The sequence below is a fragment of the Xiphophorus maculatus genome, chromosome 4 (genome assembly GCF_002775205.1).
Source record: "Xiphophorus maculatus strain JP 163 A chromosome 4, X_maculatus-5.0-male, whole genome shotgun sequence".
NCBI classification, from domain to species: Eukaryota; Metazoa; Chordata; class Actinopteri; order Cyprinodontiformes; family Poeciliidae; genus Xiphophorus; species Xiphophorus maculatus.
The window spans coordinates 24,653,115-24,679,186 of record NC_036446.1 but is presented as its reverse complement, the minus strand read 5'-3'; the positions used below and the strand labels follow the sequence as shown (position 1 = coordinate 24,679,186).

General features: G+C 39.4%; 3 protein-coding genes across 4 annotated transcripts; 1 reads left to right on the top strand and 2 right to left on the bottom strand.

The window, feature by feature from the left end:
- Positions 1-1,426: 1,426 nt before the first annotated feature.
- On the bottom strand, positions 1,427-4,300 carry ctxn2 (cortexin 2). 2 transcript variants are annotated; one of them, XM_023332585.1, is made up of 2 exons: positions 3,881-4,300; positions 1,427-2,970 (listed from the first exon to the last, which is right to left on the bottom strand). In XM_023332585.1, exon 2 carries the CDS (start codon positions 2,899-2,901, stop codon positions 2,656-2,658), a length of 246 nt encoding a protein of 81 aa, XP_023188353.1. In that variant the 5' UTR covers positions 2,902-2,970; positions 3,881-4,300; the 3' UTR covers positions 1,427-2,655. The 2 variants fall into 2 exon arrangements, with proteins under 2 accessions (XP_023188353.1, XP_023188354.1); XM_023332586.1 differs by having other exon boundaries at positions 3,908-4,300.
- Positions 4,301-10,395: 6,095 nt separating this feature from the next.
- Positions 10,396-17,811, top strand: myef2 (myelin expression factor 2). The gene is made up of 17 exons (XM_005814760.3): positions 10,396-10,598; positions 11,595-11,797; positions 12,563-12,615; positions 13,487-13,494; positions 13,597-13,690; positions 14,486-14,677; positions 14,766-14,919; positions 15,004-15,053; positions 15,146-15,206; positions 15,413-15,514; positions 15,658-15,696; positions 15,782-15,868; positions 15,988-16,059; positions 16,205-16,249; positions 16,742-16,920; positions 17,245-17,296; positions 17,439-17,811. Exons 1-17 carry the CDS (start codon positions 10,489-10,491, stop codon positions 17,600-17,602), a joined length of 1,665 nt encoding a protein of 554 aa, XP_005814817.1. The 5' UTR covers positions 10,396-10,488; the 3' UTR covers positions 17,603-17,811.
- A 384-nt stretch (positions 17,812-18,195) lies between these two features.
- slc24a5 (solute carrier family 24 member 5) lies at positions 18,196-25,795 on the bottom strand. Its single transcript, XM_023332786.1, has 9 exons — positions 25,480-25,795; positions 23,876-24,055; positions 22,580-22,663; positions 22,288-22,391; positions 22,037-22,137; positions 19,980-20,263; positions 19,682-19,888; positions 18,798-18,899; positions 18,196-18,724 (listed from the first exon to the last, which is right to left on the bottom strand). The coding sequence occupies exons 1-9, from the start codon at positions 25,634-25,636 to the stop codon at positions 18,402-18,404; spliced, it is 1,542 nt and encodes a 513-aa protein (XP_023188554.1). The 5' UTR covers positions 25,637-25,795; the 3' UTR covers positions 18,196-18,401.
- Positions 25,796-26,072: the final 277 nt, after the last annotated feature.

Genomic DNA, 26,072 nt, shown 5'->3' with positions numbered 1-26,072 from the left:
TGTTTTACCCAGTAGTCACATTTATGGCTTTTGGGCTTGTAGTGTCATGAAGATTACGATGAAAACGAAACATTTTATTACTCTCTCCTTTTTGGACAAATATTTAAATTCCTAATGTGAAACTTTGATGTAGAACGGGTCACGGTTACACCACAGATTATAAAGTGCTCTCTGCATTAATTGGCAGCTCTGGTAAAGATTCAGGTTTTACTTGAATAGGATAATCTCATATTAAAACCTGTTGGAGAAACCTGCCTTTAGTTTCAAGGCATTTATTCAATGGAAAAAAGAAAATTAATCTCTGAAAGAAATACGATTCTGTCGCACAATTATTGGTATCCTTTTCAAATAAATGTAAATTAAGCAATTTTTTTCAGTCATATATTACTTTTCTAAGTTGCTCAGAGTTTCTGTAAACTTGTAATTAGTAATGAATAACTCCTCTTTATTTTGAATATAAATACAGCATGGCACAGTAGCCCTTTTCTCCTAGCTGCTAGAGAATAGACTGGATGATTAAGCTGTTGTTATTTTCATGTGATTTCTGCACTACTCACTGTTAGATTTCTATGACAAAAACCTCAGCATAATAACCATTAGAAGCTTCCACAGGCCGTTTTTGTGACGCATGCAAGGAAAAAGCAAGTTCTGTCCTACCGTCACAAAGGTAAACAAGTGAAGTATGATCAACTCTTTTGGGACTTTGACTTGAACCATGTGTTCTGGACAGTGAGAGTCAGATCAAGCTTCATATCCAATGTTAATTATGTTGGAGGATCTCATGTGCTGGGGGCCTGCTTTAGTTCCAATTGATCTGGGAACCTTCTTAGATTTGTGAAATCTTTGAAATACCAGGATTTTTTTAAATCTGAAAACTGTACACGGGTCACAATTTCGGCAGGCTAAAAGACATAAAAATATATGGCCAAATGAGCTCAGAAATGGTTCAACAGACAACAAAATCATCTTTCTTCAATGACCATCACAGTTCTCAGAAAACCAAAAGAAAACCTTAGAGGAAGCTGAAGAGAAGAGAGTAGCGAGGGCTTGGGATTGTGGGCTAACTAGAGAGATTTCACAAAGAGAAATTATCTCTTTGGTCTGTCTCCAACTTTTCCAAGTTTTTACAATGTTATAGAAGAAGATGATGTGATGTCCAACAGGAAAAGGGGACATGTAAAGTATCTGCAGCAAAGCTGTCAATGACATGGCACCAGTGATTTTGATAAAAACAGCTATTTCTTCACGTTATAGATTCCTTCCTTCTTAAATTGTGTGATTTTCTTTACATTTTCTATATGAGAACATGCTACTTCAACAAAATCTGAACATTTTTAAAGGCTTTTTATACATCTACACTAGGATATCCTAGTAAACATGTCCATTAATCACCCAAACTGCAAAAACGGTGAGCTGAGACATTAAAGTGAATAAATCCTTTTTATTTCACATCATCAAATCAAATGAATTCAATGCAAAATCTCTATCACCAGCAGAGCAAGCAACTGGCCTGTCATTATGATGTGACACTCACTCACAGACACACCCCCTCCCTCCCACACACCCACAAACAGGTGCTCTAATGTTTCTAGATGAAGGCACATAAACCCATTGAAGGTCACAGTAAGGCAGATTCACAGCACTAAGGAGAAACAGTAGACCGTAAAAATTATCAACAGAACAGTCCAGACTCTAAACGGTCTGCTTTCCGGACCGTTCCGTCTTCCTCCGAGTGGAAGGAAGAGATTGGGGCAGGGTGGAGTTTTGGGATGGTCTGAAAATATGGTCAAGTGTAGAGCTGACAAACATCCCATCCTTGTTTTATATGACACCTCTGCTGAGTTAGCTCCTCCCAGTGATCTGGAACAACAGTGCTGTGAGTGGGGGGAAAAAAAGTATCTTGTCTTATGCTCATCAGTCAGTCAGTCCATATAACTTTGGCCACTTTCAGTTCACCATCACTCTGACGCAGGAGCGGTACAATCTCTGAGCTCATTTTGCATTATTTAGAAACTGGAATACCACAATGTAGGTCACAGTTTGCTTATTTGCCGCAGGACGTCAGGAAGCAAGACACCAGAAAAAGGACCGATCCAACAAAAAGTGGCTGCTTTCCTTTAGATTCCCGACAGACTGGGTTTGAATAGCTTGCAAAGCACTAGATTGACATAATACCCTGTATCCATCCAGGTGCAGTCTTGTGCTGAACTGTTCCGCTTGTGCAGAAGTGCAACCGCGCTGTCTTCTGTTCTAAGTTAGTGTGAGGCATCTTGTCCCTGAGTCTTCAGTCTCCCTCCCTGTTCCACAGAAATCCACCTCATCGTGACATTCACCTTGTTGGTGTGGGTTAAAGGGAGCTACAGCCAAGTTCTGTGTCAGTTGATGAGCTAAAATACACACCCTCTGGCAGAAGGTCACCCAATGTGACACAGCATCTGCCTCACATCCAGTCAGACACACACACAGTTCGCATATACTCACATACAGTAAAGGCTTTCTCACCTAGCAATTCACGCACATCACACAACACACACACAGCTTTGCAGCTTGAGCTTGGTTCATCACTTGGGGGTGTCTGAATGGGGGTGTCAGGTGCGGTGGTTGTGCAGGCTTGGGCATCTTTTCTCGTAATTTGTGTGTATTCTTGTCCCATCGTTAGGTGAGGGCGTACTCGAACGTCCCTTTCTCCAGCCCCTCGATGCCATCGGCCCAGTTGGAGGAGGGCATGCTGCTGTAGGGGTCCAGCAGGATCCTGAAGCAGCGTATTATCAGCAGTCCCAAGAACACCAGCAGCATCCCCACGAAGGCAAATGCCGTCTTCTGCTCCAAAGTCAGAGAGTGCGCCATTATGTCGTTTCCACTCATGGCAGCAAGGGAGTGGTTGAAGTGGACGCTGCTCATGGTAAGCCCACGTCTAGGTGCCTCATCTCTTCACAGATGGGGTCAGGCGTTTAGAAGCCTGCATGTCACCTGGACAGGGGTTAAAGGATTTATTCGGATTAGTCCTGTTTTGCCTCTTGCCTGGGGGAGATCTGTGTAATGCACCTCATAACTCACAATTAGCACTGACAACATGAGGAGGAATAAGAGTGTTGTGAGAGGCATGCAGAACTTTCTTATTTAACTGCAGATCTGAATAAAACATGAAGGACTACAGGTATCTTTAAATAGCTCCTTCTGATTTAGACATCAAGCAGATGTCCAGAGATCTGTCCAGCTCTGCCCCTTTGGGAATTGCTCTGCAGAAAGCTGCAAACAGCAAGCAGGAGCACAGAGGCGCTGCGATCAAGACTTCCTGCGAACTGGGTGCAGGAAAATGAGCCAAGGTTGTGTGGCTATATGCATTCATACAGGTCAGGTTAGAATGACAGTGTGTCGCAGTGCACAGCCAGCTGTTAAAACACAAACAGAGCTGATGTGCGAATTTAAAAAAAACAACAACAACAAAAAGCGTCACCTCTCATGAAGACGCAGCCCTGCATGTGTTTGGCTTAGGAGGATCACATCTCTACCTGTTGCGTGTGAGCAAGATGCCTGCCAGACAGCATAATTCTGTTAGGCAGTGAGAAGAGAGCGACTGTAATTGACCACAGATAATCACAAAACTAGCTCAGTCACACGTCTGCCTCCATCGGTCAAATTTGCTTCTATGGCAAGCAGCAGGTGGGTGAAGTTATAATGGGAGGTGGGGTGGATGGGCTAGGAAATACACACGAAGAGATGAGACGGGGGGACGGGGAGAAGGAAGTGGAATGAGGAGGAGGAGGAAGACGCTGCACAAGTATGCTGAGGGAGGGAGTGGGGAAAGGGTGAAAGAGAAGCACTGCATTGACAGATTCTCTAGTTAGGATGTCTGAGGAAGAAAATGCAGGTGCCTCACCATCATTTCCATGCCATCCTTACAGACCTGTTGCTGCCGATTCCTGCAAGCAACTCTTCCTCCTCCTCCTTGGAGCTCTCAGACGTGTATCCGTTAATCCACCCATTGCTGGCATACTGGATGCGCCAGGCTAGCAGCTCACATCTGAGCAACAAAAAAAAAAGCTGAGGGTAAAGGGAAAAAAAGGAGAAGACAGAGGAGCAGAGGCGTGGGGCTGGATCAATCCGTTCTACATGTTTCTCCTGAGAGATGCGGCTCCTGTCCTGGCGCTCGCTGCTGCCTCCTGCTCATTATCATTCTGTTTCTCTATCTCTCCCTCCAGAAGCACGCACGCTTGCTCCTGCTGCATGGCAACCACTTGTTAGTCTCACTCAGCTGCTCTGCTGCCTCACTCATTCACAACAGATCCCACACACACACACAAACACTCCACACCCATCTCAGCAATGCCAGGGCGAATGCAGCAGCAAACAACAAAGCAACCTGCATCTTTCTGTTTATTGTAGGACAGGAGTACTACGCTTTAATGAAAGCATCCCTGGCTGCTGCTGCCCACGAAAACCTGCTGCAAAGGTATTTTTGGTACAGCACAGCCTGGTTTTATGGTGTGTCTGTAATTGGTGCAGTTGTCTGGGGACAAATTGAATTAGCCCCCCCACACCACAGCTCAAAAGACTTACAGATGCAGGTAACCTAAACCTGCTGAGGAAAAAAGTGGAGCATTTTCAGAAGGGGATGAAAAACAGCATCACACAGGAAACCAAACAGCAGGTCAGCTGTTTGTCCACAGTAAGATATTGCAGCAGAGAGAAAAACCCAGCAATTTGTTTGCTGTCAGGCGTTTTGAATTGAATGATCCTATTCTACAGCTAACAAATGACACGAGGGAGGTGCTCATAAAACTGGATGTGATGTACAATAATTCATGCCATCATTAATTTTTCAGATGTGCACAGCTGGACGATTCCCAGAGATAATATTCCCTTTCAAGTTTATGCATTTTCTCAGTACCTATCACACACACACACACATATATATATTTGGATTCGACAGCAGTTTTCAGTTTGCTGTGTTGCAGCTTTGGAATACAAACAAACGAGCTGCATTTAGATTTCATATTCAACTCACAGACTTTTCTTGCAACAAAATAAGGCTGTTTTACACTGTAATTTACTGGGAAGTCATGAGATGTCATGACACTTGCAGTATATGGCTTTCAGTAATGAATGGTCATAAATATTTTGATTAGACTATTACTTTTTTGTTTTTTACAGTGAGTGAACATTAGAGACTGGTTTGAAATATTCTGTTACTATTATTGCCATGAGCAAGCAGATTATAATTAGGTCAGATTTCTATTTTTCTATATTTGTTTTCTTGATAACATCTGAAGAGCCGGCCAGTGGCAAAGCAAGCTGAGCCGATGCTCATGTCCCTCAGAGGGGCAGGGGGCCCATACAGCATATACTGTATGTTCAAGAGCTTTTGTTTTGTTTTTCATTGGTCATTTCACCTTTTTGTATATTTGTAGGTTTTGTTGTTTTATACCCCACTTTTGTGGCTAACTTGTGTTCCAGCCAAGTGTCAATGCATACGCCAAGGGCCCATTTCATGCTTGCTTTACCAACTGTTGATAATATTTTTGTCTGCTCCAAGAAAATGGGATTAGATGTCACCGTTTATAATATACCAGCAGAAAGTCACTTAGAGTTGTTGTGATTTAAACAGGGAGAGAGGAGAAAAAGGCTTTTATGACTGCAGTTCACAAAAGGTGCAAATTTGAGCTATTAGCAAATATATATTTTTTCTTAAATAACAATAATGTTTGGGCTTCAGTGTTATCATAGTAAGGAGGGTCACAAACATCCAGAAAATGGAGAAGCTTGTCTCAACAACATACTTTTGTTTTTACTTTGCTTAATTAAAGGCTGCTTGTTTTTGCTTGCAGAGCACATAAAAAGAAAGAAACTCACATAAACAACTGTGTATTTACAGAAGATACTTTCAACAAAAAGGTTGGCCCCACTGATAAATCATTTCATGCTCAGGTATCTAAACTTTAGGTACATAAGCATGAAATAATTTGCTTACAGAAAATGAAGAGAAGCAGGAAGATACCAAATGGCAACACATGGCTATGAAATAGAGGCAAATACCAAAGAAACAAATTCACCCAACACCTGACATGTGCTCTATGCTTAAACACACAATGCATTGATCATTGTGTTGGTAGCTATAGGTTTTTTGCAGCTCTGCATTTTTTTTTTTATATATATTTTTTTATAGTTTTTGCGGCGCTAGTGGCTCGTATTTTTTCGACAGTAGGCAGACAGGAAGGAGGGTGAGGAGAGGGGGAAGACATGCGGCAAAGGTCATCGGGAGTCGAACCCGCGATGTCCGCGTCGAGGACTAAGGCCTCCAAACGTAGGGCGTGCTGACCCCCTGCGCCACCACAGCACGCCCCGCAGCTCTGCATTTTTAGTGTTCATATCCAAAAAGGGTCGCATTCAAGCACACCAATACGGTTTATAAATAAACCTCGACGAGTAATTGACATTTTGTGCTCAATGTTGCGTAGATCCTTGAAAGGACAACCAATTAAACTTGTTTCTTCCTTTACAACTTTGAGTTTGGATTGAAACGCTGCATGCTGCAAATGTGTATGTCTGAGAAATAAACTGATCTGATCAAATTTAACCAGTTAGTTAATTATTGAAAAGTTAATTTCTTTCAATAAGTCAAACAACATTACATAGATTAATTACACAAAGATATTCACACAATGTTCTAGCCTTTACTTCAGTTAAAGACAGAAATGTGGGCTTAATGAAAGATATGTTTAATAGCTGTTATTTTTAAAGGTACTTTTGATCTGACAAACGAGCTTCATCAGAATTCTAGTTTATTGCCTACGACTATAAACAATTTATGTAAAGTTTTCACCTTCCTAAACACTCCATATGTTTTTTTAGATGGCAAATAATACAGTCTGATTTACATCGCCAAATAACAAGGGAACTCCTTGTTGGTTGGTCTATTAAATGGAGTGAGGGCAGTTCAGGGAGAGGGAGTTTGTCCTGTATGAGTCGTTGGTTCGAACCCTCTCTCCATCCGTCTCCATGGATATGTCCTTGGGCAAGACACTTATAAATCCTGGTGGTCAGAGGACCCGGAGGCAGCAATGGTATGGCAGTCTCTTTTAACAGTCTGCACCAGGGTAGCTGTGGCTAAAATGTAGCTTACTACCATCGAAATGTGAATGTGTGTACGGATGGGTGAATGACTGATCTTTGTGTAAACCGCTCTAGATTCTTTGAACTTAATAAAGCACTTTACAAATGCAGGCTATTTACCATGTAAAAATAAATAAGAAAGACTGAGCTGTAGTGACTGATGGACAAATGTCCTATCCAAAGGTATGCTCCCAAATCAGATTCTCCTCAGTACCCAATTCAACTTTGGTCCACTCCTGTCTGCTAGTAGACAAAAGGAGAACGCCTTCTTTTTTTGTGTCTCGGTGCAGAGATTGTAATCTTTTGGCACTGAAAGAGAAACTGCAGGGCCACAAACTTGTTGCGTTAAGTATACTTCAGTGTTATCCAGCATCCAGAGGACATATGGAGAAAGATTGTTAGACTTTCATCTTACCCAGACAACAGGTCAGGAGCAAAGCTGATACTGGAAACTATAAAACATTTGTCCAATAAAGTGTCCAATTTAAAGCTACAGGACATTATGCTGCCCCCGTGCATAATAATGAAATATTACAAGTAAGTACAAAGACAAATGCTGATAAAATTGCAGACATTTTAAATGCATCATCAGTGACCCGCCCATCCCACTAACACAATTGAAGCCATTATTAAACTAAATTTGGCCAAGCTTCATCAAATATACATAGCTCAAAGAAAAAGAAAAAGCTTTAAGACATTTTGATGTATGACTGTAATGAAGTAAGTATTATGCAGACTTAGTTTTAAGGGCCGCAACAGAGAGTGGTATTTTATTAACAAATCACAGTGAGAATCCTGATCTACATCCACCCCTATGATTTCTCTCCAAGTATTAAAACCTAATTATCTGCAAATGTGACAATATTTTCAGTTTCAGTCGGACCGAGTTTCACTCCAGGGTCGCAAATCAGGTTTATCTGTCAGGCAAGCCGACATTATTTCAGTGTGCAGCATTCAACTGCAGAATTCCTACTGAGAGAACATCTTGTGAATCATGTTATCAGTTTATTGACCTTACAATTTCATTCACAAAGTCATGCATGTACCTTACATGTTAAAAATGGACTTTCTTACTGTACTGTACATCGATTGCTTCTGGGTTTGTGATGGAAGTTTCTCTTTTGATCCAGTTTGGATTAGTGTATTTCCTTTTTATTTGCTGATGCTAAACTAATAATCATCAGTCTGCTTATGAACTTCACTAAGTTGATGTGTTTTTGCTACTTTGTGCAGCTGTTATCTAATTGTCACATTTCTTGTTCAGAACAATTGTTTGTTAACGGAAAAGTCAGCTGTAACTGTATTTCTTTGGCAGTGGAGCTTTCTCTGACTTGTTTAATAGGCCTCTGTAGATATTAAAGCCGTGCGTATAGAAGAACTGAAATGATTCCTCCAGTGAAGAAAAAGTGCATCGGTCAATAGTTTCAGGAATGATGAATTGACTTGGCGGTATATTACAATCAATAAACGAAAGCATTTAATCTGATACTGTGACTGTGCTGCCTAGGAAATTGTAGGCTTAAATTGTAGGCTTAAGGCAATGCTAAAAGTATGAATTACTCTCCGAAATTAAAAACAAATAGAATGGTACATGAAAATATTTTAATATTCCCCAAAAGGGAAATTAAAATGCTGCTGTATTATAAATCTTATATAAAAATGAAATATAATTTACAACCTATTACACAAGCAGTTAAGGAGGGGTCACCTTTCCTGGCACTAGGTGTAGCTGCATTTAGGTTTTTTCCAGTGCAGAAAATATCTCCTCTGCATGCTCTTTCTGCAGCAAAGCAGAAACTCGCTTCATTTTAAAATAATTTTTTTCAGGCAAATCCCACCGACCATTTCTAAAGATTTTCTGTTTACTGAAAAGTCAGTAAAATAATAACATCATCGTTTCCTTGTCTTTTTACAGGAGTTTTACTGTCTTGATAATAACTACATAATTGGACAGATACCTTAATAAGGGATTTGTCTATAGGAGGAGAAACTCCAGTGGCTCAGGGCCTCCTGAAGGAGAAGAGAGTTTCTGAGAACATTCAGAGAGCAGTCTCTGCCCATTCTTGAAATGTTACAAAATCCAGGTTACTCTTTGCTGGTGTGCAATTTGAATCCACCAAAAACATAAAGAAAATGTCTGAACTACCAATTTAGATAAGGATGAACCTTATCTAAATTGGCACTCATGGCATATGACGACAACAGCCTTCAGAAGAAGTGAAGAAACACTAATAAAACAAATTCACATACCGGAACATCAAAATTATGATGGTTTAATAAAGGTGTTGAAAAATGGAAAGGTGTTCTCACTTGTGTCAGCAAAGGTTTCAAGGATTAAATAGTTGCTTTCAGCTCCCTTCAGATAATCTGTTGAGCCAGGTGATGTGCTTACCAACAGCAACCCTTCAAACGTGGGCACCCCAAGATTTCGTTTCAGGTTGTTGTTTGTTTTGGTTTTATAATTTCACATGCTAATTAATTGTCCAGTCCAGATGTATATAGATCCCTATACAGCCAAAGCAAGAGCTGTTTGCTTTCCTCCGCCTGAGCTGCCCTTTGTGCTCTTGCTGTTTGTGTCGTTCATGATCAGGATCTCAAGGCGTAGTGATAGAGAGGGGGTGTCTTTCTCAGAGATCTCAGTTTTCTCATCTTAGCTGTTTGTTTGCAAATGATTTGGTCCTTTGGGGGCGTCTTCAAACCACAACCTTTAGCATACACTGAGGCACTCCGCAGGTGAGGTTGAAAGGACTGGAATGAGAGTATTGCCCTCCAAGTCCGATGCCGCCGTGGTTCCGAGTTGGAAAATGTGGATTAGGAGTCAGTGTTTGCCTGATGAGTAAAAGTTATAGTATATTAAATTATTGATGGAAGGCACAGGAAATGAAAAGACAGTTTGGGGCTCTGTTGCCTTCATTGAGACATTAATCCAGTATGTAACGTATGGTAGCAGGGCTCAGCCTATACATCGACAGGAATCAGTGGCGGTGGTTTTCTGATCAGGATGCCTCCTGGATGACTCTGGAGTTTCTTGCTTGCACTTTTTTTTTATGTTGTTTTATATAACAACATATATCTTTTAGATTAAACCTGTGCAAGAAGCTTACCTCTGCCTTAACGTCTAAATGGAACGACACAGATGCCACATGTTTGATTTGTAATTGTTTTTAATCCTTACTAACTATGCTACCTTGGTCACAACATTTCCCCCCGTAAATGAATTTGACTTCCTCCCTGCAGGTGGCAGTAATGCACCTTTCAGTGGGTTTGCAAACCTCCAGTTACGCGCACCACGAAGGAGAGGAACAAAGCCTGCACAATTCAACTGCGTAGGAGCATCTCGTGAAGTGTGTGAGGTTGCTTTAGGAAAATCTCAGCATGGCAGACGTTGCAACTGCTGACGAGGAGCCGAAGCAAGAAGAAACTACCGCATCGGTCCTCTCCGAGACGGATGAGACATCCCAGGAAACACCCAACGGCGTGAAAACGTGAGTAAGAGCGGCGCTGTGCTCCTCCCTGCAGGAGCTGCTAACCACATGAGCTAAAATGGAGGCTTCGGGTGCTAACTATTGTTAGCCTAAAAGTTATCGACTTCTGCTGCAAAAAAAAAAATCTATACTTTCGACTGTGTGGTGGATTTACACACCGTCTTAAGTCAGAAGAGTTGCTTTACAGATTTTAAGAGCGTGGTGCTAATTTAAAACACATAGCAGCGGGTATGCTATGCTAATTGTCAGTTCGCTGGAGCTAACAAGGGTTTGCGAACACTTAAAATTCAATGCTTGGAAACAAATCTTGTTCAGTTGTATAATAAACTTATATCAGGCTCGTAGATAAAAATGTGTTGGTCGAAAGCACGCAACTGCAGCGCTGCATTAACTCGGAGGTGTGTTTTCTGTGGCCGTCAGGTAGCGAAGATTAGCTCCCCAGTGATGATGAGCTAGCATATTAGCTTGTCAAAATCCCATAGCATACATCAGGTCGTCCCGAAAATTTGAGAATGAGAGCATTTACCAGATATATAAAAATTCAATAAGTCTTTTTTCAAACATTTGTTCTGCATTATAAACGTTAAAATGTCAATTTTCACACACTTGAACGTAATCACATTCCTATTGTACAATATTTGGTCATATAGACTTGTTTACATAATATCAGCATCTGTAATAATAAAATTGAGTAATTTGAATAATTTAATTGAGACTTAATATGACATTATAATGATGATTAAATTTATTGGTTTGGAATTGGCAGCACAGCAGTGTTAAAAAATATATCACTCATCTTGTAATTTGGTGTAATTGTCTCACCTATTCTGTATTAAGCAAAAGTACTATTAAAATGTACTGACTTTAAAGTGAAAGATAATAAAAAATGCAATTACTTATACTCGTATTATTGCATAATACGACTGCATGACTACAATATGTTGTCTTGTCTATTGATGGGTTGTTCTTTAATGTTTGGCTCTTGTCGCTCCTTAGGGACAGCGAAGAAAGCAAGCAAAGCAAGGAAAAGCATGATGGGAAAGAGAAATCGTCCACCAGCAAAAGAGGAAATCGCTATCATCCATACAAGGAGAAACATGGAGGGGAGAAGAAGAGTGCTCATAGGAATCGAGTGTTCATCAGCAATATACCTTATGACATGAAGTGGCAGGCAATTAAAGATCTCATGCGTGATAAAGGTAATGTCCCCAGGGATGGGGGTGGTGTCTTCCCTTCTATCATCTGATCTGACTAGAAGTTCTTGACCTTCTGATTACCAGATGGGACATCCTCCTTCTAGTCTTTTAGTTTGTAGTTTCTCTGGTAGTTCTTATAGCAAAAAAAACAAGAAACTAAGAAATATAATAGTGTGATTTTTAGGTTATTGGTGTTTTAGTAAAATTCAGTTTGGGCTGATATGTGATAAAAGGGAGATGAACTTGGTTACATTGTCACTTGTTTTTTTTTTTTTGTTTTTTTTTTTTTTGGGATTGTCAGCTCCAAAGTGAATCTCCAAACCAGTCTTAGAATTGATTGTTGAATGTTTATTTACTTTTTGTGTATGTGCTGCAAGGCAAATCTTGATTGTGAATCAAAAATATTGTAATGTTTTCTCTTTTAACTTAGAGGGGAGTCAAGAAGCCTTTTTTGAGCTTAAATGACAGCATTAAACACTCTTACTGCCATGAATGGAATCTGTTGCTAAACTGATCATGTTGAAGTGTTTTGAATTTCCCAGGTTGATTGTAGCTGTGTTTCTCTCTGGCCTTGGCCTTTGGGTGTCTCAGTCACTGCCCAGAAAGGCATGGTGTTGTCTGGTGGGATGTTGGTCTGGGCTGACTGTTGATCATTAATGGGACATCTCCATCCGTAGCGGCATTGCCAAGGCCAGCGGCGACTTGAAGATTTGGTGATTTAAATTACTTTTGTTCTTTTGGTATTTTTCCTTTGTATGTCTCATGTAGTTGGTGAGGTTACATACGTGGAGCTCTTTAAGGATGCTGAAGGAAAGTCAAGGGTAAGTGATGTGGCCAACTTGCTGCACGAGGTTTTAAATGCCCTCAGCAGGCTCTCATTAATCATGTGCTCTTTTAGGTTCTGATCCTTTGGCTCTACTGAACTGGAGATACTGTATGTTGTCTTTAGAGCCTAATAGATGGATAAAGATCGATTTTTCATTTAAATGGGAGATGTCCTGTAGACTTTTGGAAAATGTAGCGCAAAGAACTCTGCCGAGTAAATTTTTGCATTTGTTGTTGTCATTTCAATTGGTATAAAAGTTTGATTGTTTTTGGCCATTTTTCCAAACTGGAATGTGGGTTGTGGGATTTTTATCTGATTGGTTGAGCCTCATGTCAAAGAATTGTATTTTTCACAATATGGCACAGCTTTCTCTTCAGTGGAGCGAAACTGTTTTGAACTTTTTTTTTGTTTGTTTTCTCAGTGTTTTTATATTAATTTGCACAACTGCATTTCAGAAAGTAATTGCATACTAATGTAAGTTTCCTTAGTTGCTAAAATAATTTTTTCGTTAGTGTAATTGTGTTGCAGAGTAAAGGCTTTAATTGATAGTAATATGCTGTGCATATGAATGCCTTTTTAAATGAATTTGAACCAAAGTGTCATGTTTACTTTTTAAACTCTACTGTATATTATCACAGATGAGCTCAATATTTATAAAATTATGCTTTTAATGTTTTCAACAAACAACCAAAAACCTCCAGCTCAAGCCAATCTACATATTATGACAATATATCTCTGAATATTGTACAAACCTGTTGATGCATACACTACATATATTTTGTTCCATTTGACTTTAAACATGATATTAAATGTATTTTGTTTACTCCTTGGGTGCCACCTGGATTCTCCTGCTGCTTTCTGTTCAGGGTTGTGGGTAAGAATCTACTTTATATTTTCAAGCATCTTAAATTTTTGATTTTCCCCTTTTAAAAAAAAAATAAAAAAAAATGTGTTTCCTGTTGTCTGCTTATAACAGTGTGGTAGAGTTCAAAGATGAAGAATATGTTAAAAAAGCTGTGTCAGCTATGAATAAGCATGACTTAAGTGGAAGACCTCTCAACATCAAAGAGGTGAGCATAAATTATTTTCTGTCTAAACATTTTATTTGTGATGAGTTTTAACCAAATGTTTTCATGGTTTGCTTTTAGTAGCGTCCTAATTTAAGGGGAAATAATTGAGCGGATTTAATTGTCTCTAGCCATAACAGATTTCAAGTTTGAAGTTAAGTTTACAATGTGGATGTAACGATACATAAAGCTATAGTGGTTCACAAGAACAAAAAATATTCTAGGAAAATTTAAAGATTATAAATGTTAATCATGTAGAATATTTTAATCCAGGAATGATAGCTGTATAAATTTATATTTTATGCATGTACAACTCTAAGATTCTCTTAACATCAAAAGCTTATTAAAGTCTTCCCTCTTGCTTTTTTAGGGCCAGGTTTCAAACACAAATATAAATAAAATGCATAAATGCCTACTACCAGAATTGCTATGGCTAAAACCTTTGTGTTTATAAGAACAGAGTCTGATTCATCAGTTCAGCCTTTTTGTAGCTGCAGTGGAATCTGCAGCAAAATATGGATCATGTTGATGTTGTGTAAACTGATCTCCACATGATGGATTGCTCTTAAGACCACTTTGTTGATGTCCTCATAGAAGATTGCTGCAGCTTCCAAATTTCTTTTCCCGAGTGACAACCTTCATCCTTCACCAGCTAGGTTATCAAGTTACATCCAGTGTAATAAAAGGCTGCATAATTAATTTTTGCAAAGTGGCATTAAGTTTAAACTTTAAGCCTTTAGTTGGAGATTATGTTTTCATTTGTTTTTTTTTTGTCTTGAAACATGTTTTGTATTTAAGGACTATGATGGTGAACACGCCCGACGTGCTCTGCAGCGCATGGGAGGAGGTCAGCATGGGGGTCGTGGGCAGGACATGGTGCCTGGTGGGATGAACATTCCTCCTTCGATTGCCAACAACCCCAACATCCCGCCTGAGGTCATCCACGCGCTGCAGGCTGGCAGACTGGGAAACACCGTGTTTGTGGCTAATGTAAGAACAGAACCGCAGGCCTTTGCTCCCATCCAAGTAAAAAAAAAAAAGGTTTAGTTTAATGTACATTTGTGTTTGTGTTCTGCAGCTGGACTTCAAAGTGGGCTGGAAGAAGTTGAAGGAGGTGTTCAGCATGGCAGGTGTGGTGAAGCGAGCTGATGTAAAGGAGGACAAAGACGGGAAGAGTCGTGGAATGGGAACGGTTACTTTTGATCAGCCTCTGGAAGCTGTGCAGGCCATATGTATCTTTTAAAATCTAAATATATATTAAAAAAAACAGCCCTGCAGATATTTCATTTTACTTTTGTCCTTAACTAATGTCTCAGCCATGTTCAACGGCCAGATGCTTTTTGAAAGGCAGATGCACGTTAAAATTGTATGTTGAATTTAAATCGTTTTTGAAATTATTGCTTCTAAACCCTGGCAGAGATCATAAAAAAATGTAACATTTTGTCTATGGCCTTGTAGGATGAAAAGTCTCTTCCCCCTGATGATTTCCTTCCAGTAGAAAAAGCACCACAGTTGCCACGTAAGTGAACCTTTTGCGCTCTATTTTTACTTCAGAAAATTCAAATGTAGACGTTGAAAATATTAGAGATGTTGGTAAACGGAAAGCACCTTTGCAGGACATTTTCATTGTGATCTTTGAAGTGCAAAACATCATGAAAGAGGTGGATGATTTTAAATTGCAACCTTTTTTCATGGGATTTTTTTTCTTGTTTTGCTGTGTTTCAGGGGGCCTGGGTGGCATTGGCATGGGTCTGGGGCCGGGAGGGCAGCCCATTAATGCAAACCGCCTTAGTGGTGGAGGAGGAATGAGCTCCATGGGACCTGGAGGTCAGTCAAACACATGTTTTAGTTGCTTCATACTCTTCCTATTTTGATGCAAATACAAACTATCTTAAAGAAGATTTTCATAAATGCATACATTTTTGTGCATCACTTTGATGTAGCCTCACTGAGACATTCTTCTGCCACAGGTATGGATTCAGGTTACGGCGGAATGAGCAGGCTTGGAGGTAAGATTTTGTTTATAGGTTTAGGTTAGTTGTAATTGTCCCTGTTAACGACAAAACTGATCCCAGTTAATGCTGTTTTTAACAGGAATCAGTGGGGGTGGAGGCTACGGCAGCATGGACAGCATGGGGGGCTTTGGAGGCAGGGACATGGCGCCAGTTGGCAGAATGGGAGGTAAGTGGGCATTTTCACTCAAAATGCACACAAATTAGAGTCAGTTCAATCACATACAGATGTACTAGCCACTACAGGCAGAGGGAAGGTTTTAATCTGTGGAGATCTGTATCGATCAGGAATGGGCGGATTGGATCGGGACTTTGACATGCCCATGAGCCGAGGATTTGGGGATTCTTTTGGAGGCATGGGTAAGAGTGAAATTCATCTGTCGATTTCATATTCATTTATTAATTTGTCTAATGACTTCTTTGAATTTTTCATCACACCTAAAGTATTGTCTAAATTAGCTGTTAAATGAATTAAATATGGACCAATGTACCTTCTGTCCTTTAGGTGGTAGTTTTGGAGGAAGCATGGGACACATGGGAAGTGGCTTAGGTACAGTAAGAACTCAAGCCAATTATTTTGAATGTTTCACAACTCTCTATCTAAATGCATATTAATATAAAGCACAATCCTGTACAGTAGAATCTGAAACAAGCTGTGAGGTCATGTATAACCTGAAATAAAATTTTTTATGAAAGTCATTTAAGCATCATGACATGTAAAACTCTAGTCTTTTTAGCCTTAGTGTGGTTCCCAAATAATGTATGGCTTTCATACATTTGCAATAAAAATGACCACATTTTTATTGCAAAACAATGCTATTTGTGTGACAATTTCCATCCCTCTGCATTTTTAATCATGTTTAATCATGCTTCAAACTACAGTTTGTTTTAGCTTCATTGGGACCTGGTTATTTCAAATAGAATCAAAAGCTATTTGGGCACTGACCAATGACATTTAGTATTAAGATCGCTCATATAAAGCATAAAGAGTGTACTGCTGGATCCATTACCTTGGTAAAGCATTCATGTTTCTGCATAACAGGTGGTGGAATGGGCACCATGTCCATGGACAGAATGGGCCCCAGCTTCGACCGTGTAGGCATGTCGGGAATGGACATGAACCGTGGCTTTGGAGGCTACGGAGGTGGCGGACACATGGGTGGAGGCATGTCGGACAGGGGCTCAGGGTCCAAAGGTGGCTGTCAGATATTTGTACGAAATGTAAGTGTGGCTAACGGCTTCAAAGGCTGCTAAAATCTCATTTAGTAAATATTAGTAATGAAACTTTCAGCTGACTGATTCTTTTATTTTATTTTTTTACTACTTTATTAATGTTTGTAGCACTTGTATGTTTGAGGTGTACTGATCAGGGAGTCAGATTTTTTAGTATTTGACCTTTCTGTCATGAATTGGAGCTGATCATTTGAAAATGAGCTAATCTTAATCTCTGCTTGAAAGCATTGGTGCATCTCTATCTTACGTACTTCTTTTCAGCATCTGCATTCTGTTCTTTGCCACATGCTGAATGATAAATCTGTGTTGCAGCTGTCCTATGACCTGACATGGCAAAAGCTGAAAGACAAGTTCAGTCATTGTGGTATGAATTACATTTTTTGTTGTTTGATACTTTGACATTTCATTGTGATTGACCGATGAACTTCTATTCAGCCTTAACATAAACCATTTTTAATTGACGCTAGTTGTGTCATTCAGTCATTGCTGATTCTTGGTTCCTGCAGGTCAGGTGCTGTTTGCAGAAATCAAAATGGAAAATGGGAGGTCAAAGGGTTGCGGGACGGTGAAATTTGATTCTCCAGAGACCGCAGAGAAGGCCTGCAGGATGATGAACGGAACCAAGATCAACGGCCGAGAGGTGGACGTCCGCATTGATCGCAACGCTTAGTGATTTTGTAGAAACCCCCTCGTAACTCACTTTACACTTTCAGACCCCCGTACCAATCATTGTTTTGTTTTAAAAACACTATGACTTCATGTTTCCCTGATTTCATTTGTTTTGTTAGTATACGACATAGCTGTTTTATCTTTGTTTTATAAACCCAGTTATGATTTGTCAGTTTATTTGAACAAATAAACTTTAATTTTTAAACTGTGTGCTTGGAAACTTCTTCAACTTGTAAGCTGGACCTAAGATTTTGCTCTTATGAGTGTCATTTCTCAACACCCTTGTATGTCAGTTTCAAATTGGTGATGATATTTATCAGGACACTAGTAGATGCAAAGTTTTGTATATTTGAGGAAGTGGGGGAGGATGAACTTCCATTGTTTTAATCATCTCGCTTGATGATTTTTACTTTTAGTCATAAACATGAATGATGTGTCAGAGTTTAGGATGGTTGTAACAGGATAAATGGAAATGTTTTACTATTTCTGGTTTATCCTTGTGGGTGATAAAACCTTATCAAGCTGCATTTCTGACTCAACACATTGAAAGCTGATACTCCTTAAGATGTTCAGTTTATTTTTGGACATGTTTATTTGAACTTGTCACACTTCCACCTTTTGTTAAAATCTTGCATAGTACAGATCTAAAGAGGTAACCAAGCATGCATCTGCTTGTGTGGTAGTTTTGTAATTGGTGCCTTTGCTCCTTGACATTTGTTGATCTCAACAGCTTAACATTTTTGGTGGATGCTGGGGCTGTTGGCCTCAGAAAATATCTTCAGTCCTAAGAAGGTCAGGTCTCAGTCACTGCACAACCGTATGGGATTATTCCCAATAATCCCCAACTCGTATAAAATGGACAGAGTGGCGAAGAGGATGTAGCAGATAAGACTGACAATTCCCAACTTCCAGTCCAGCCTCCATCCATTGATATGCACCGCTACAAAAAGGAAGACGATGGAGAGAAGTAGTGTGGATGAAGTGAAGATCAGGCCAGTGCTGTTGACCTCGACTGGGGTGTTGGTGTCCACAAAGGCAGTCTTGATAAACCAAGGCAGGCCCAGGCACAGCATGTCAAAAACATTGGAGCCCACAATGTTGGACATGGCCATGTCGGCTTTGCCTGAAAAACAGAAAATGTGGTTGGATGCTGTTCTGATTCCACTCCCATTGGCTGGGTTTTCTGACAGTATTACCTTCTCTAGCCACCATCACGCTGGCAACTGTGTCTGGTATACTGGTTCCAGCAGCAAGTAAAGTGAGTCCCATCACTGTGTCTGGTATGTTCAGGGTTTCACCTGTGAAAAGAAATCAGATTACATCTCCACCAACAAAAGCAGGCTTGGAAGGAGTTACCATAAATCTTATTGAATCTCTACAGACCTTCCAGAGCATGATATCTAAAAGAACAACCATTCATGTAATCAGTCTTCATAGTTTGCTGTCTCTTTAATCTGAAGCAATCAGTTTTGCAGTTCATTAGTTTTAAAAAACATACATAATTATTGTCAGTGCTCTTTTGTCTTCAGTGTGTTCTTCTCTGATGGGATACTAATCTCATGCTTCAGGAGACCTATGGCTCTCACATGACATCTGTCCTGATATCTTAGTTCAGCTTTGTAGTTCACTTCTCTATTGTAAATAGAGACTGAATCTGTTCGTAAAACACTTGCTGGGTATTGTGTGTACATTCTGCGCTCACATGACTTGCTTTCCTCAGGGTCGTAATCCTTCTATGACTGGTTTGGCACACAGCCCATTGGAGCTACACTGTAATAACCCCCCATTCTCTGGGACAATGGCATCTCAGGAATTAACCAGCAGACCCACATGTGACTCTGCAAAGTAGACGTTTTTCTCACAAGTCTCAAACACTTGTGATCCTCTATGGTTTGCTACGTATCCTGCTGGTTTAAGCCTTCCTTATACTGAAAATGCACAACTATGGAGGATAGGACAATAATGGCTTGTGAATTTGGGTAGTCTAATTTAAAATTTTGAGAAATGCTTTATATAACACTGAAATAAAGTGAGGACCTTCCAAAATTGTATTGAGATCACCTTAAAACAGGCCATTTACCTACAACTGTGACCATCCAGACCAGCACGTATGTGAAAGCTGAGATCCAGACTGCTGACATGAAAAAGGTTATCATGAACCATTGTTTCCAGAAGCGTCTCCTGCAGTCGGGGATGGTGATGAAGAGCAGAATGATGACTGGCAGAGACAAAACCCACAAGATCCTTTTCAGGTCGCTCTGCGGCACAGCAAAGACACTTCTTTGCTCTGTTGGGATGAAGGTTGACAATAAGATCTGAGACACGGGATTAGAGCTGCAGTCAAAGACATCATGCTGAGAAGGCCTTGTATTTTGTACCTTCACTAATCTCATTGAGACCATGTAGGCTGAGCGACAGGTGAGAATACCCTGAGTCGTCTTGAAAGATGCCGCTGTCTGTTCTGGAGCGTCCACGGACTCGCAGGCTGGTATCATCGTTCCAGCCCATTAGGGGCTGCGTCTCACGCTTCTCAGCAGAACCTGAACCTAGACAGGTGCAGCATGGGCTCAGCTTCCTCAGGACAAACTCGCTGATGCGGAGGTCAAAGCACAGAACCACAATGTAGACCCCATAGACCAGCAGTAGACAGGCTGCCTCGTACCTGTCAACAGAATGGACGCAAACATTCAGTACCGGCTGAAGAAAAATCCCTTAATGATGTGTTTCATGGAGAGCCTCACATCTTTTAGTTAAGTTTCTTCTTGTTTAAGGGAAACTTTCCCCTCAAGTTTCGCAACATGAATGGTCAGTGTGAGGGATTGCCTCAAAGCCAATGACCAGGCATGTGACTGTCTACTGTTCCTACATGCTCATTTAGGAAAAGTGAATACTGCAAGTCAATGACTCGATGCAATCTGCTGGGTTTTCTTAGACAAAACACTTTTTAAACCAGTTTGAATAATAAACTCAACTTTATAAGTAGGTTCAATTGGAATGTACAGTATGTACTTTACTTTGAATGTGTCTGCATGTGTTTGGTCTGAATTGACTTTTCATTTTGTTGTAAGTTCCTTGGGATGATGTTGAGAATTTGTGCTGTATAAATTTAATTGAATTGATATCTGAATCGATCTCTGTGGGAGGCTCTCCTCAGAAAAACCCCAAACATTCATCGGGCTTGTGCTACTGCAGTAATTCACTACTTGAGCCCAATGCACCCTGGTCCTCCCATCCATAAACTACATGTCACTAAAGAAGAAAACAATCTACTGATTTAAAAAGCTAGTTTAGGAATATTTTCAGGTAAGAATTTAATTTTGGGGCGCTGAAATTTGCAGAAACCAGATTGAACTGGTGCAACTCCAAATCACAACAGAAAAAGCAAGGTCCACCTTTATATTGTTTCCAGGACCTTTGAACCCAATAACTTCTGGTTTATTTCAAAGAAAGGACATGCGGTGCCATAAAAAAACAGGATTTTCACCTCTCATATGTTTCTTAAGTTCATACTGTTTTGGCACTCCTAAATGTTTCAAATCATCAAACTAATTTGAATATCAGGCAAATACAAACACCCAAAATGGATAAATACAAAACACATTTTCAAATGATATGAAGGGAAGTGCTTTCCAAACCAATCTGGGCAGGTTGGTAAAGAGAGAAGTTGCCACTCTTGCCCCCTGTTCCATATCCAATATGGCTGCTGCACATATAAAACAAAGTGAAGGGTGCAGCTATGAACTATTTATCAGCACTACTGATGGTCTGCAGTGACACATATAATATCATCTACATACACGAAAATGTTCTTTCGGTTTTTAAATCTATAAAATAGAGAGAAACAGATAATAGTACATTTCACCAAAACAACTTTGGCGTGACGTTTCTCAGATCTGAGGCAAACTGAACCAAGCATAAAGCCAAAATCTATGGCAGCATCTAACTATGCATGTTTCTTTAAACAATAAAAATATTTTTTTTACATTTTTACATGCGGTTGCTTCTAGATTCTTATTGCTGTCAATCATGCTTGAAGTAGAAGAAAAATAATAGAAATGTTTTTATGGAGCATTTTGTAGAAAAAAACAAAACAGTGATTCCTGATCTGCCCTCCTGTCTGTCGAGGTTCTAGTAGGATCAGCTGATAATAATACATATCTTTTGACCTTTTACTACATGTTCGTAGTTATATTGTCATGTTGATTGTTTTATTTTTGGACTGACAGTCTGTAAGCAATCAAAGTAATACAAGAAGGGTAGGAAGAAGACTGTGCATTTGTTTTGTGATCTATTTTCATATTCTCTAGGTCACAGGTTTGCAATAAGCATCTGTATTTGTCTTTTATAACCAACCATCGTATGTTGTGCAAGGTCTGAAGATCATGTAACCGTCAGGTGCAGAGTCACTGCATATAAATCAAACACAAAAACTCACCAGAACACTTTGTTATCGGAAATGATCCCAATAACAGCGGCAACACTGATTCCGTATGCCAAGCAGTCTCTGAACAGGGGCCAGCAGGTGAGTCGTCCTGCCTGATAAGGGAAACAAAAATAAATGGTTTATATTTTATATAGAGCAACATAGCCAGACAATCTCTGACCTAGTAAAGACGCTGCTCTCATACACAAGGAGGTGATAAGGAGGTAATCTCTACTGAGATCTTTGGGTTTGTTAAAATGTACCATAGAGGCCAAAAGTCCACAGGCTGCACAGATTCCGAGCAGGTTGTACACGGCGGATCCTACAATGGTGCTGATTCCAATGTCCCCCTTGGTTACAAACACCCCTAATAAAAGAAGCACACAACAAAGTTTGATGTTGGATCCAGGAGCAATGAGGAAGTATTTCTAAAAATAGTGAAAAAGACAAAGAGCATGCAAGGTTACTAGGTCACACCAGACCAGGTCAGGGAGCATATATCCAAACTACATAAAGTATAGTGTATGTGCAAATGTTGTCCCTATGCATGATTACCAAGAAAAGCTGTGACCAATTCAGGTGCAGAACTCCCTGCTGCCATGAACGTAGCTCCTGCCACATCCTGAGAAAGCCCAAGACCTGAGAGAGACCCGAGAAATAAAAAATAATAAACTATTTGTCTAAAAACAAATAGCTAGCAAGAAAGATAATGTATAGATTTCTACTGTAATCCATTTACTTAAGTAGGAATACTGAATTTCTATCTGCAGTGCCGGCCCACAACATACTGAAATCTGAAATTAAGCAGGGAGACACAAAGATCGCTTTTGTGTCACATATATTTTAGAAAAAGGACGACTTTTAAGCTCGATGATTATTGTATAGCAGATTTTAAATATTCTGAAGTATTTTAAATCATATATATATATATTCTTGACAAAACTTCCAAATGCATAAGTTGTAAACTTACAAAGAAAAATGTTCATAGTTTGATAAGTACGCTCTAGAGGTCATAATTTATCGCTATGGCTGTAGTCAGCTCTGCTGCTTGGATTTCTGCAGGGATCAGATTTTCCTAGGCAATTGTCTTGCAAATCATTGTAATAAATAATTTACAACTTGCTATTTGAATAATTGGCTTCTCCTTTTTGAAGGAGAGTAGAAACCTGTACTGCCACACCAAATGATTATATCAGAAAAACAATCTTATCTTCACAAATATTTTTACAGCTGGTATCTTCCAATCACTGCAACTGAGTTAATAAGTAATGTGAGCTAATAATCACAAGTGCTTCACAATAACTTTATGCAACATCGATAATTTAAGTGGTTGTGTGAAATGCACAATGGGCAAATGATCAGGGTTGAGAAACATCGGCGCTGTGGTGGCTGGTGAGGGACGAACAGGAACTTCAGTGCCAATAAACTGAGGTTAAGCAAAAGTCCTAAAACAATGCCAAGGACAGCGAGCAGCTTACACAACCAGCCTCTGTAAAACACGCTGGCGAGCACTTTAGTCCTGGCACAGCAGTTATCAATGAAAGTCACAGGCCGCCAGGCAGATTGAACACTAAATCGTTTTTAACTTAATAAAGCGAACATAGTCTGATTTGCACATGATATTAGGGTAATACAACCACTCCAAAGTAAGACCATTTTAAAGTTTTTGTCTTACTTTAAATAATAAATACTTAAAAAAATTAAACAGGAAATTATTTATTGATTGAAAGTAGAAGTTGATAAACTCTTGCTTGCCTAACAACTTAAGGACTAAATGTGTTACAACCACATGATGTGCCATTCGCACGTCTTCAGCAAACACATTTTCAATCACATATTCATGGCCCTTACGTTCACTTATTACTTCTAGAGATGGCAGAAAGTAATCGTCACAGACTATGGAAACAGCCAAAAGCATGTAGAATATGAGCATGAAATATATGACCAGGCCCCCATCTTTCCTCTCCTGCACCGTGAAGAAGCCTTCAGGAAACTCAGAGGCTTGTGGTGCGATGCATTCTGTTTCATTCTCTAAAACGACAGAAAACACACACAAACACACTCCTTTTGAGCCATCACTTGGAAAATCTGCTCAATCAAACAACTCAAGCAGTTTGGGGAATCTGGGAAGATTGTCTGAATTCTTGATGGAATTTACTCTGTGCCAAATAAAATGTCTGATTAATCTTTAGTCCATGATTAAATCTTCTTACAACGATACATTTGGTTATATTTCACGTGTTTCTGATGGAAAAAACTAAATGTGCTCTTTGTACAAAAGGTTTACAAACTAGCTGTGTTATTATACAGAACTCTGCTGATTTTAGGTCACATGAAAAGTCTGTGATAAGCGATGATAGGGGTATTACATGTTTTGTATAGGACACTGATTTGTTAGTTATGTCATCTGATTAAGAAATATGTTAATAAAACGATATTCTGTTTATGGATGCAGGAAGATTTTCATCACCTGGGGAAAAGACAGATAACAAATAATGTAATTATGTTTCCACTTTCTCAAAATTGTACAAAGCCTTGATAAATTTCCAGTCGTGAAGTTAAGAAAACATCCTATATCATCCCAAAACTTTATATATATATATATATATATATATATATATATATATATATATATATATATATATATATATATATATAGTGTAATTTGATTTTTGCACATTTCTGTTTTCACAACGAATTTATTTCACAAGACCCATTTTAAAGTACTCAATGGCACCTTACAAATAGAAAAGCAAAGCAAGATTGCACCCTTCCTCTTACTGATACCTTTGTGCAATGATAATGATCCTCTATATGTGTATCACATTTACCAAAGATTCAAGTAGGGTAACTGTAAGTGCATCAATTTAAGCCAATATGACAAAATATGGTTGCTGTTTCTTTAAGAAACTCATTGAACCACTACTCCTAATATTCACCTTCTTGTAATCCACTTTTTTGTCGACTTTTATTTTACTATTCCTGGGAATATTTTGGCATTGTTGTTTGTTGCGACTTTATCTTACTATGATGAGTCTCCATGTTCCTTAATTGTTTTTTTTTTTTACATGCAACATTTACTGGTGCAATGCAAATCTGGTCTTTAATGTATTTAAAAGGATTTGGGGAGCTCTCTCAAAATACCTTCGTAAAAGCAGGCCTAGATGCCATAGTCTGTCTGTGTTGTTTAAACTATTAACAACAAGCTACATCAGAATATTCAATTTCACTCTCAAAAGGATGATTGAACAAACATAATATTTTTAAAATTTAAGATTTAGTCAAGTTATTCCAACTCCATTAGTTTAAAAGAAAGAAATGATGACACGTTAATTCACATGTTGCTTTAAAAAGAAATCTTATGGAATTAATTAAAGAAAATCTATTTCTATAGGGTTTGTGAGTAGACAAAACCTTAATCTACCACACAAATCCGAATATTTGCATGTGCTTACCAAGAGCCCGGCGCACCCTGACAGACTGGTTCTCCTGAGCAGTTTTTGCTGTAAATGATACAAGATGAACACATGCATACAAAAAAAGCACAAAGCCCAAAAAGTAAGGTATAAAATCCTTCCTCCTTTTTTTCTGCACAGCTGGAGCGTTATCCATAATAATTTGACAGATCAATAAAATAAACTGAAATTAACAGCACTTCCAGAGAACCATGTGTCGTCTTAGTTTAAGCAGTTTTCAGGGATTTAAAGAAAGTTGAAACTGCTTGTTAAAGCTGCATCTAACTACTCTAAACTACAATCTGTACAGAGAGGATATCAAAGCAGGGGAAGCATCCTTTAAGGTCTGGTGGTACCACAGTGAGAGTGAGGGGGGGATCACGAGTTGCGAGTCATTCCACTTGACTTGAACAGACTCCTGCCTGAGGCGCATCAGAGGGTGTAATTCCTCATAAGCAGGCTTTAGCGCAGATCTACCACTTTTTAAACAGGCGGAAACATGTTATTTTTTCAGTGGTGAAAGAACCACAGTGAAAAAGGTCTGAAGCTGAGGATTTTGGGGTTAACGCTGCCATGGATTAGATTTCACCTTT

What these genes read in the sequence shown, in the direction of transcription:
- ctxn2 (XM_023332585.1), bottom strand. Translation starts at nt 2,901, where the DNA reads ATGAGCAGCGTCCACTTCAACCACTCCCTTGCTGCCATGAGTGGAAAC.
- myef2 (XM_005814760.3), top strand. Translation starts at nt 10,489, where the DNA reads ATGGCAGACGTTGCAACTGCTGACGAGGAGCCGAAGCAAGAAGAAACT. An exon ending in ACACCGTGTTTGTGGCTAAT is followed by an intron (nt 14,678 to 14,765) that starts GTAAGAACAGAA and finishes TGTGTTCTGCAG; the next exon opens with CTGGACTTCAAAGTGGGCTG. An exon ending in GTCAGATATTTGTACGAAAT is followed by an intron (nt 16,921 to 17,244) that starts GTAAGTGTGGCT and finishes TCTGTGTTGCAG; the next exon opens with CTGTCCTATGACCTGACATG.
- slc24a5 (XM_023332786.1), bottom strand. Translation starts at nt 25,636, where the DNA reads ATGGATAACGCTCCAGCTGTGCAGAAAAAAAGGAGGAAGGATTTTATA. An exon ending in CAGGGTGCGCCGGGCTCTTG is followed by an intron (nt 24,056 to 25,479) that starts GTAAGCACATGC and finishes CTGTCGTTTTAG; the next exon opens with AGAATGAAACAGAATGCATC. An exon ending in CTGGATGGTCACAGTTGTAG is followed by an intron (nt 18,900 to 19,681) that starts GTAAATGGCCTG and finishes TTCTTTTCACAG; the next exon opens with GTGAAACCCTGAACATACCA.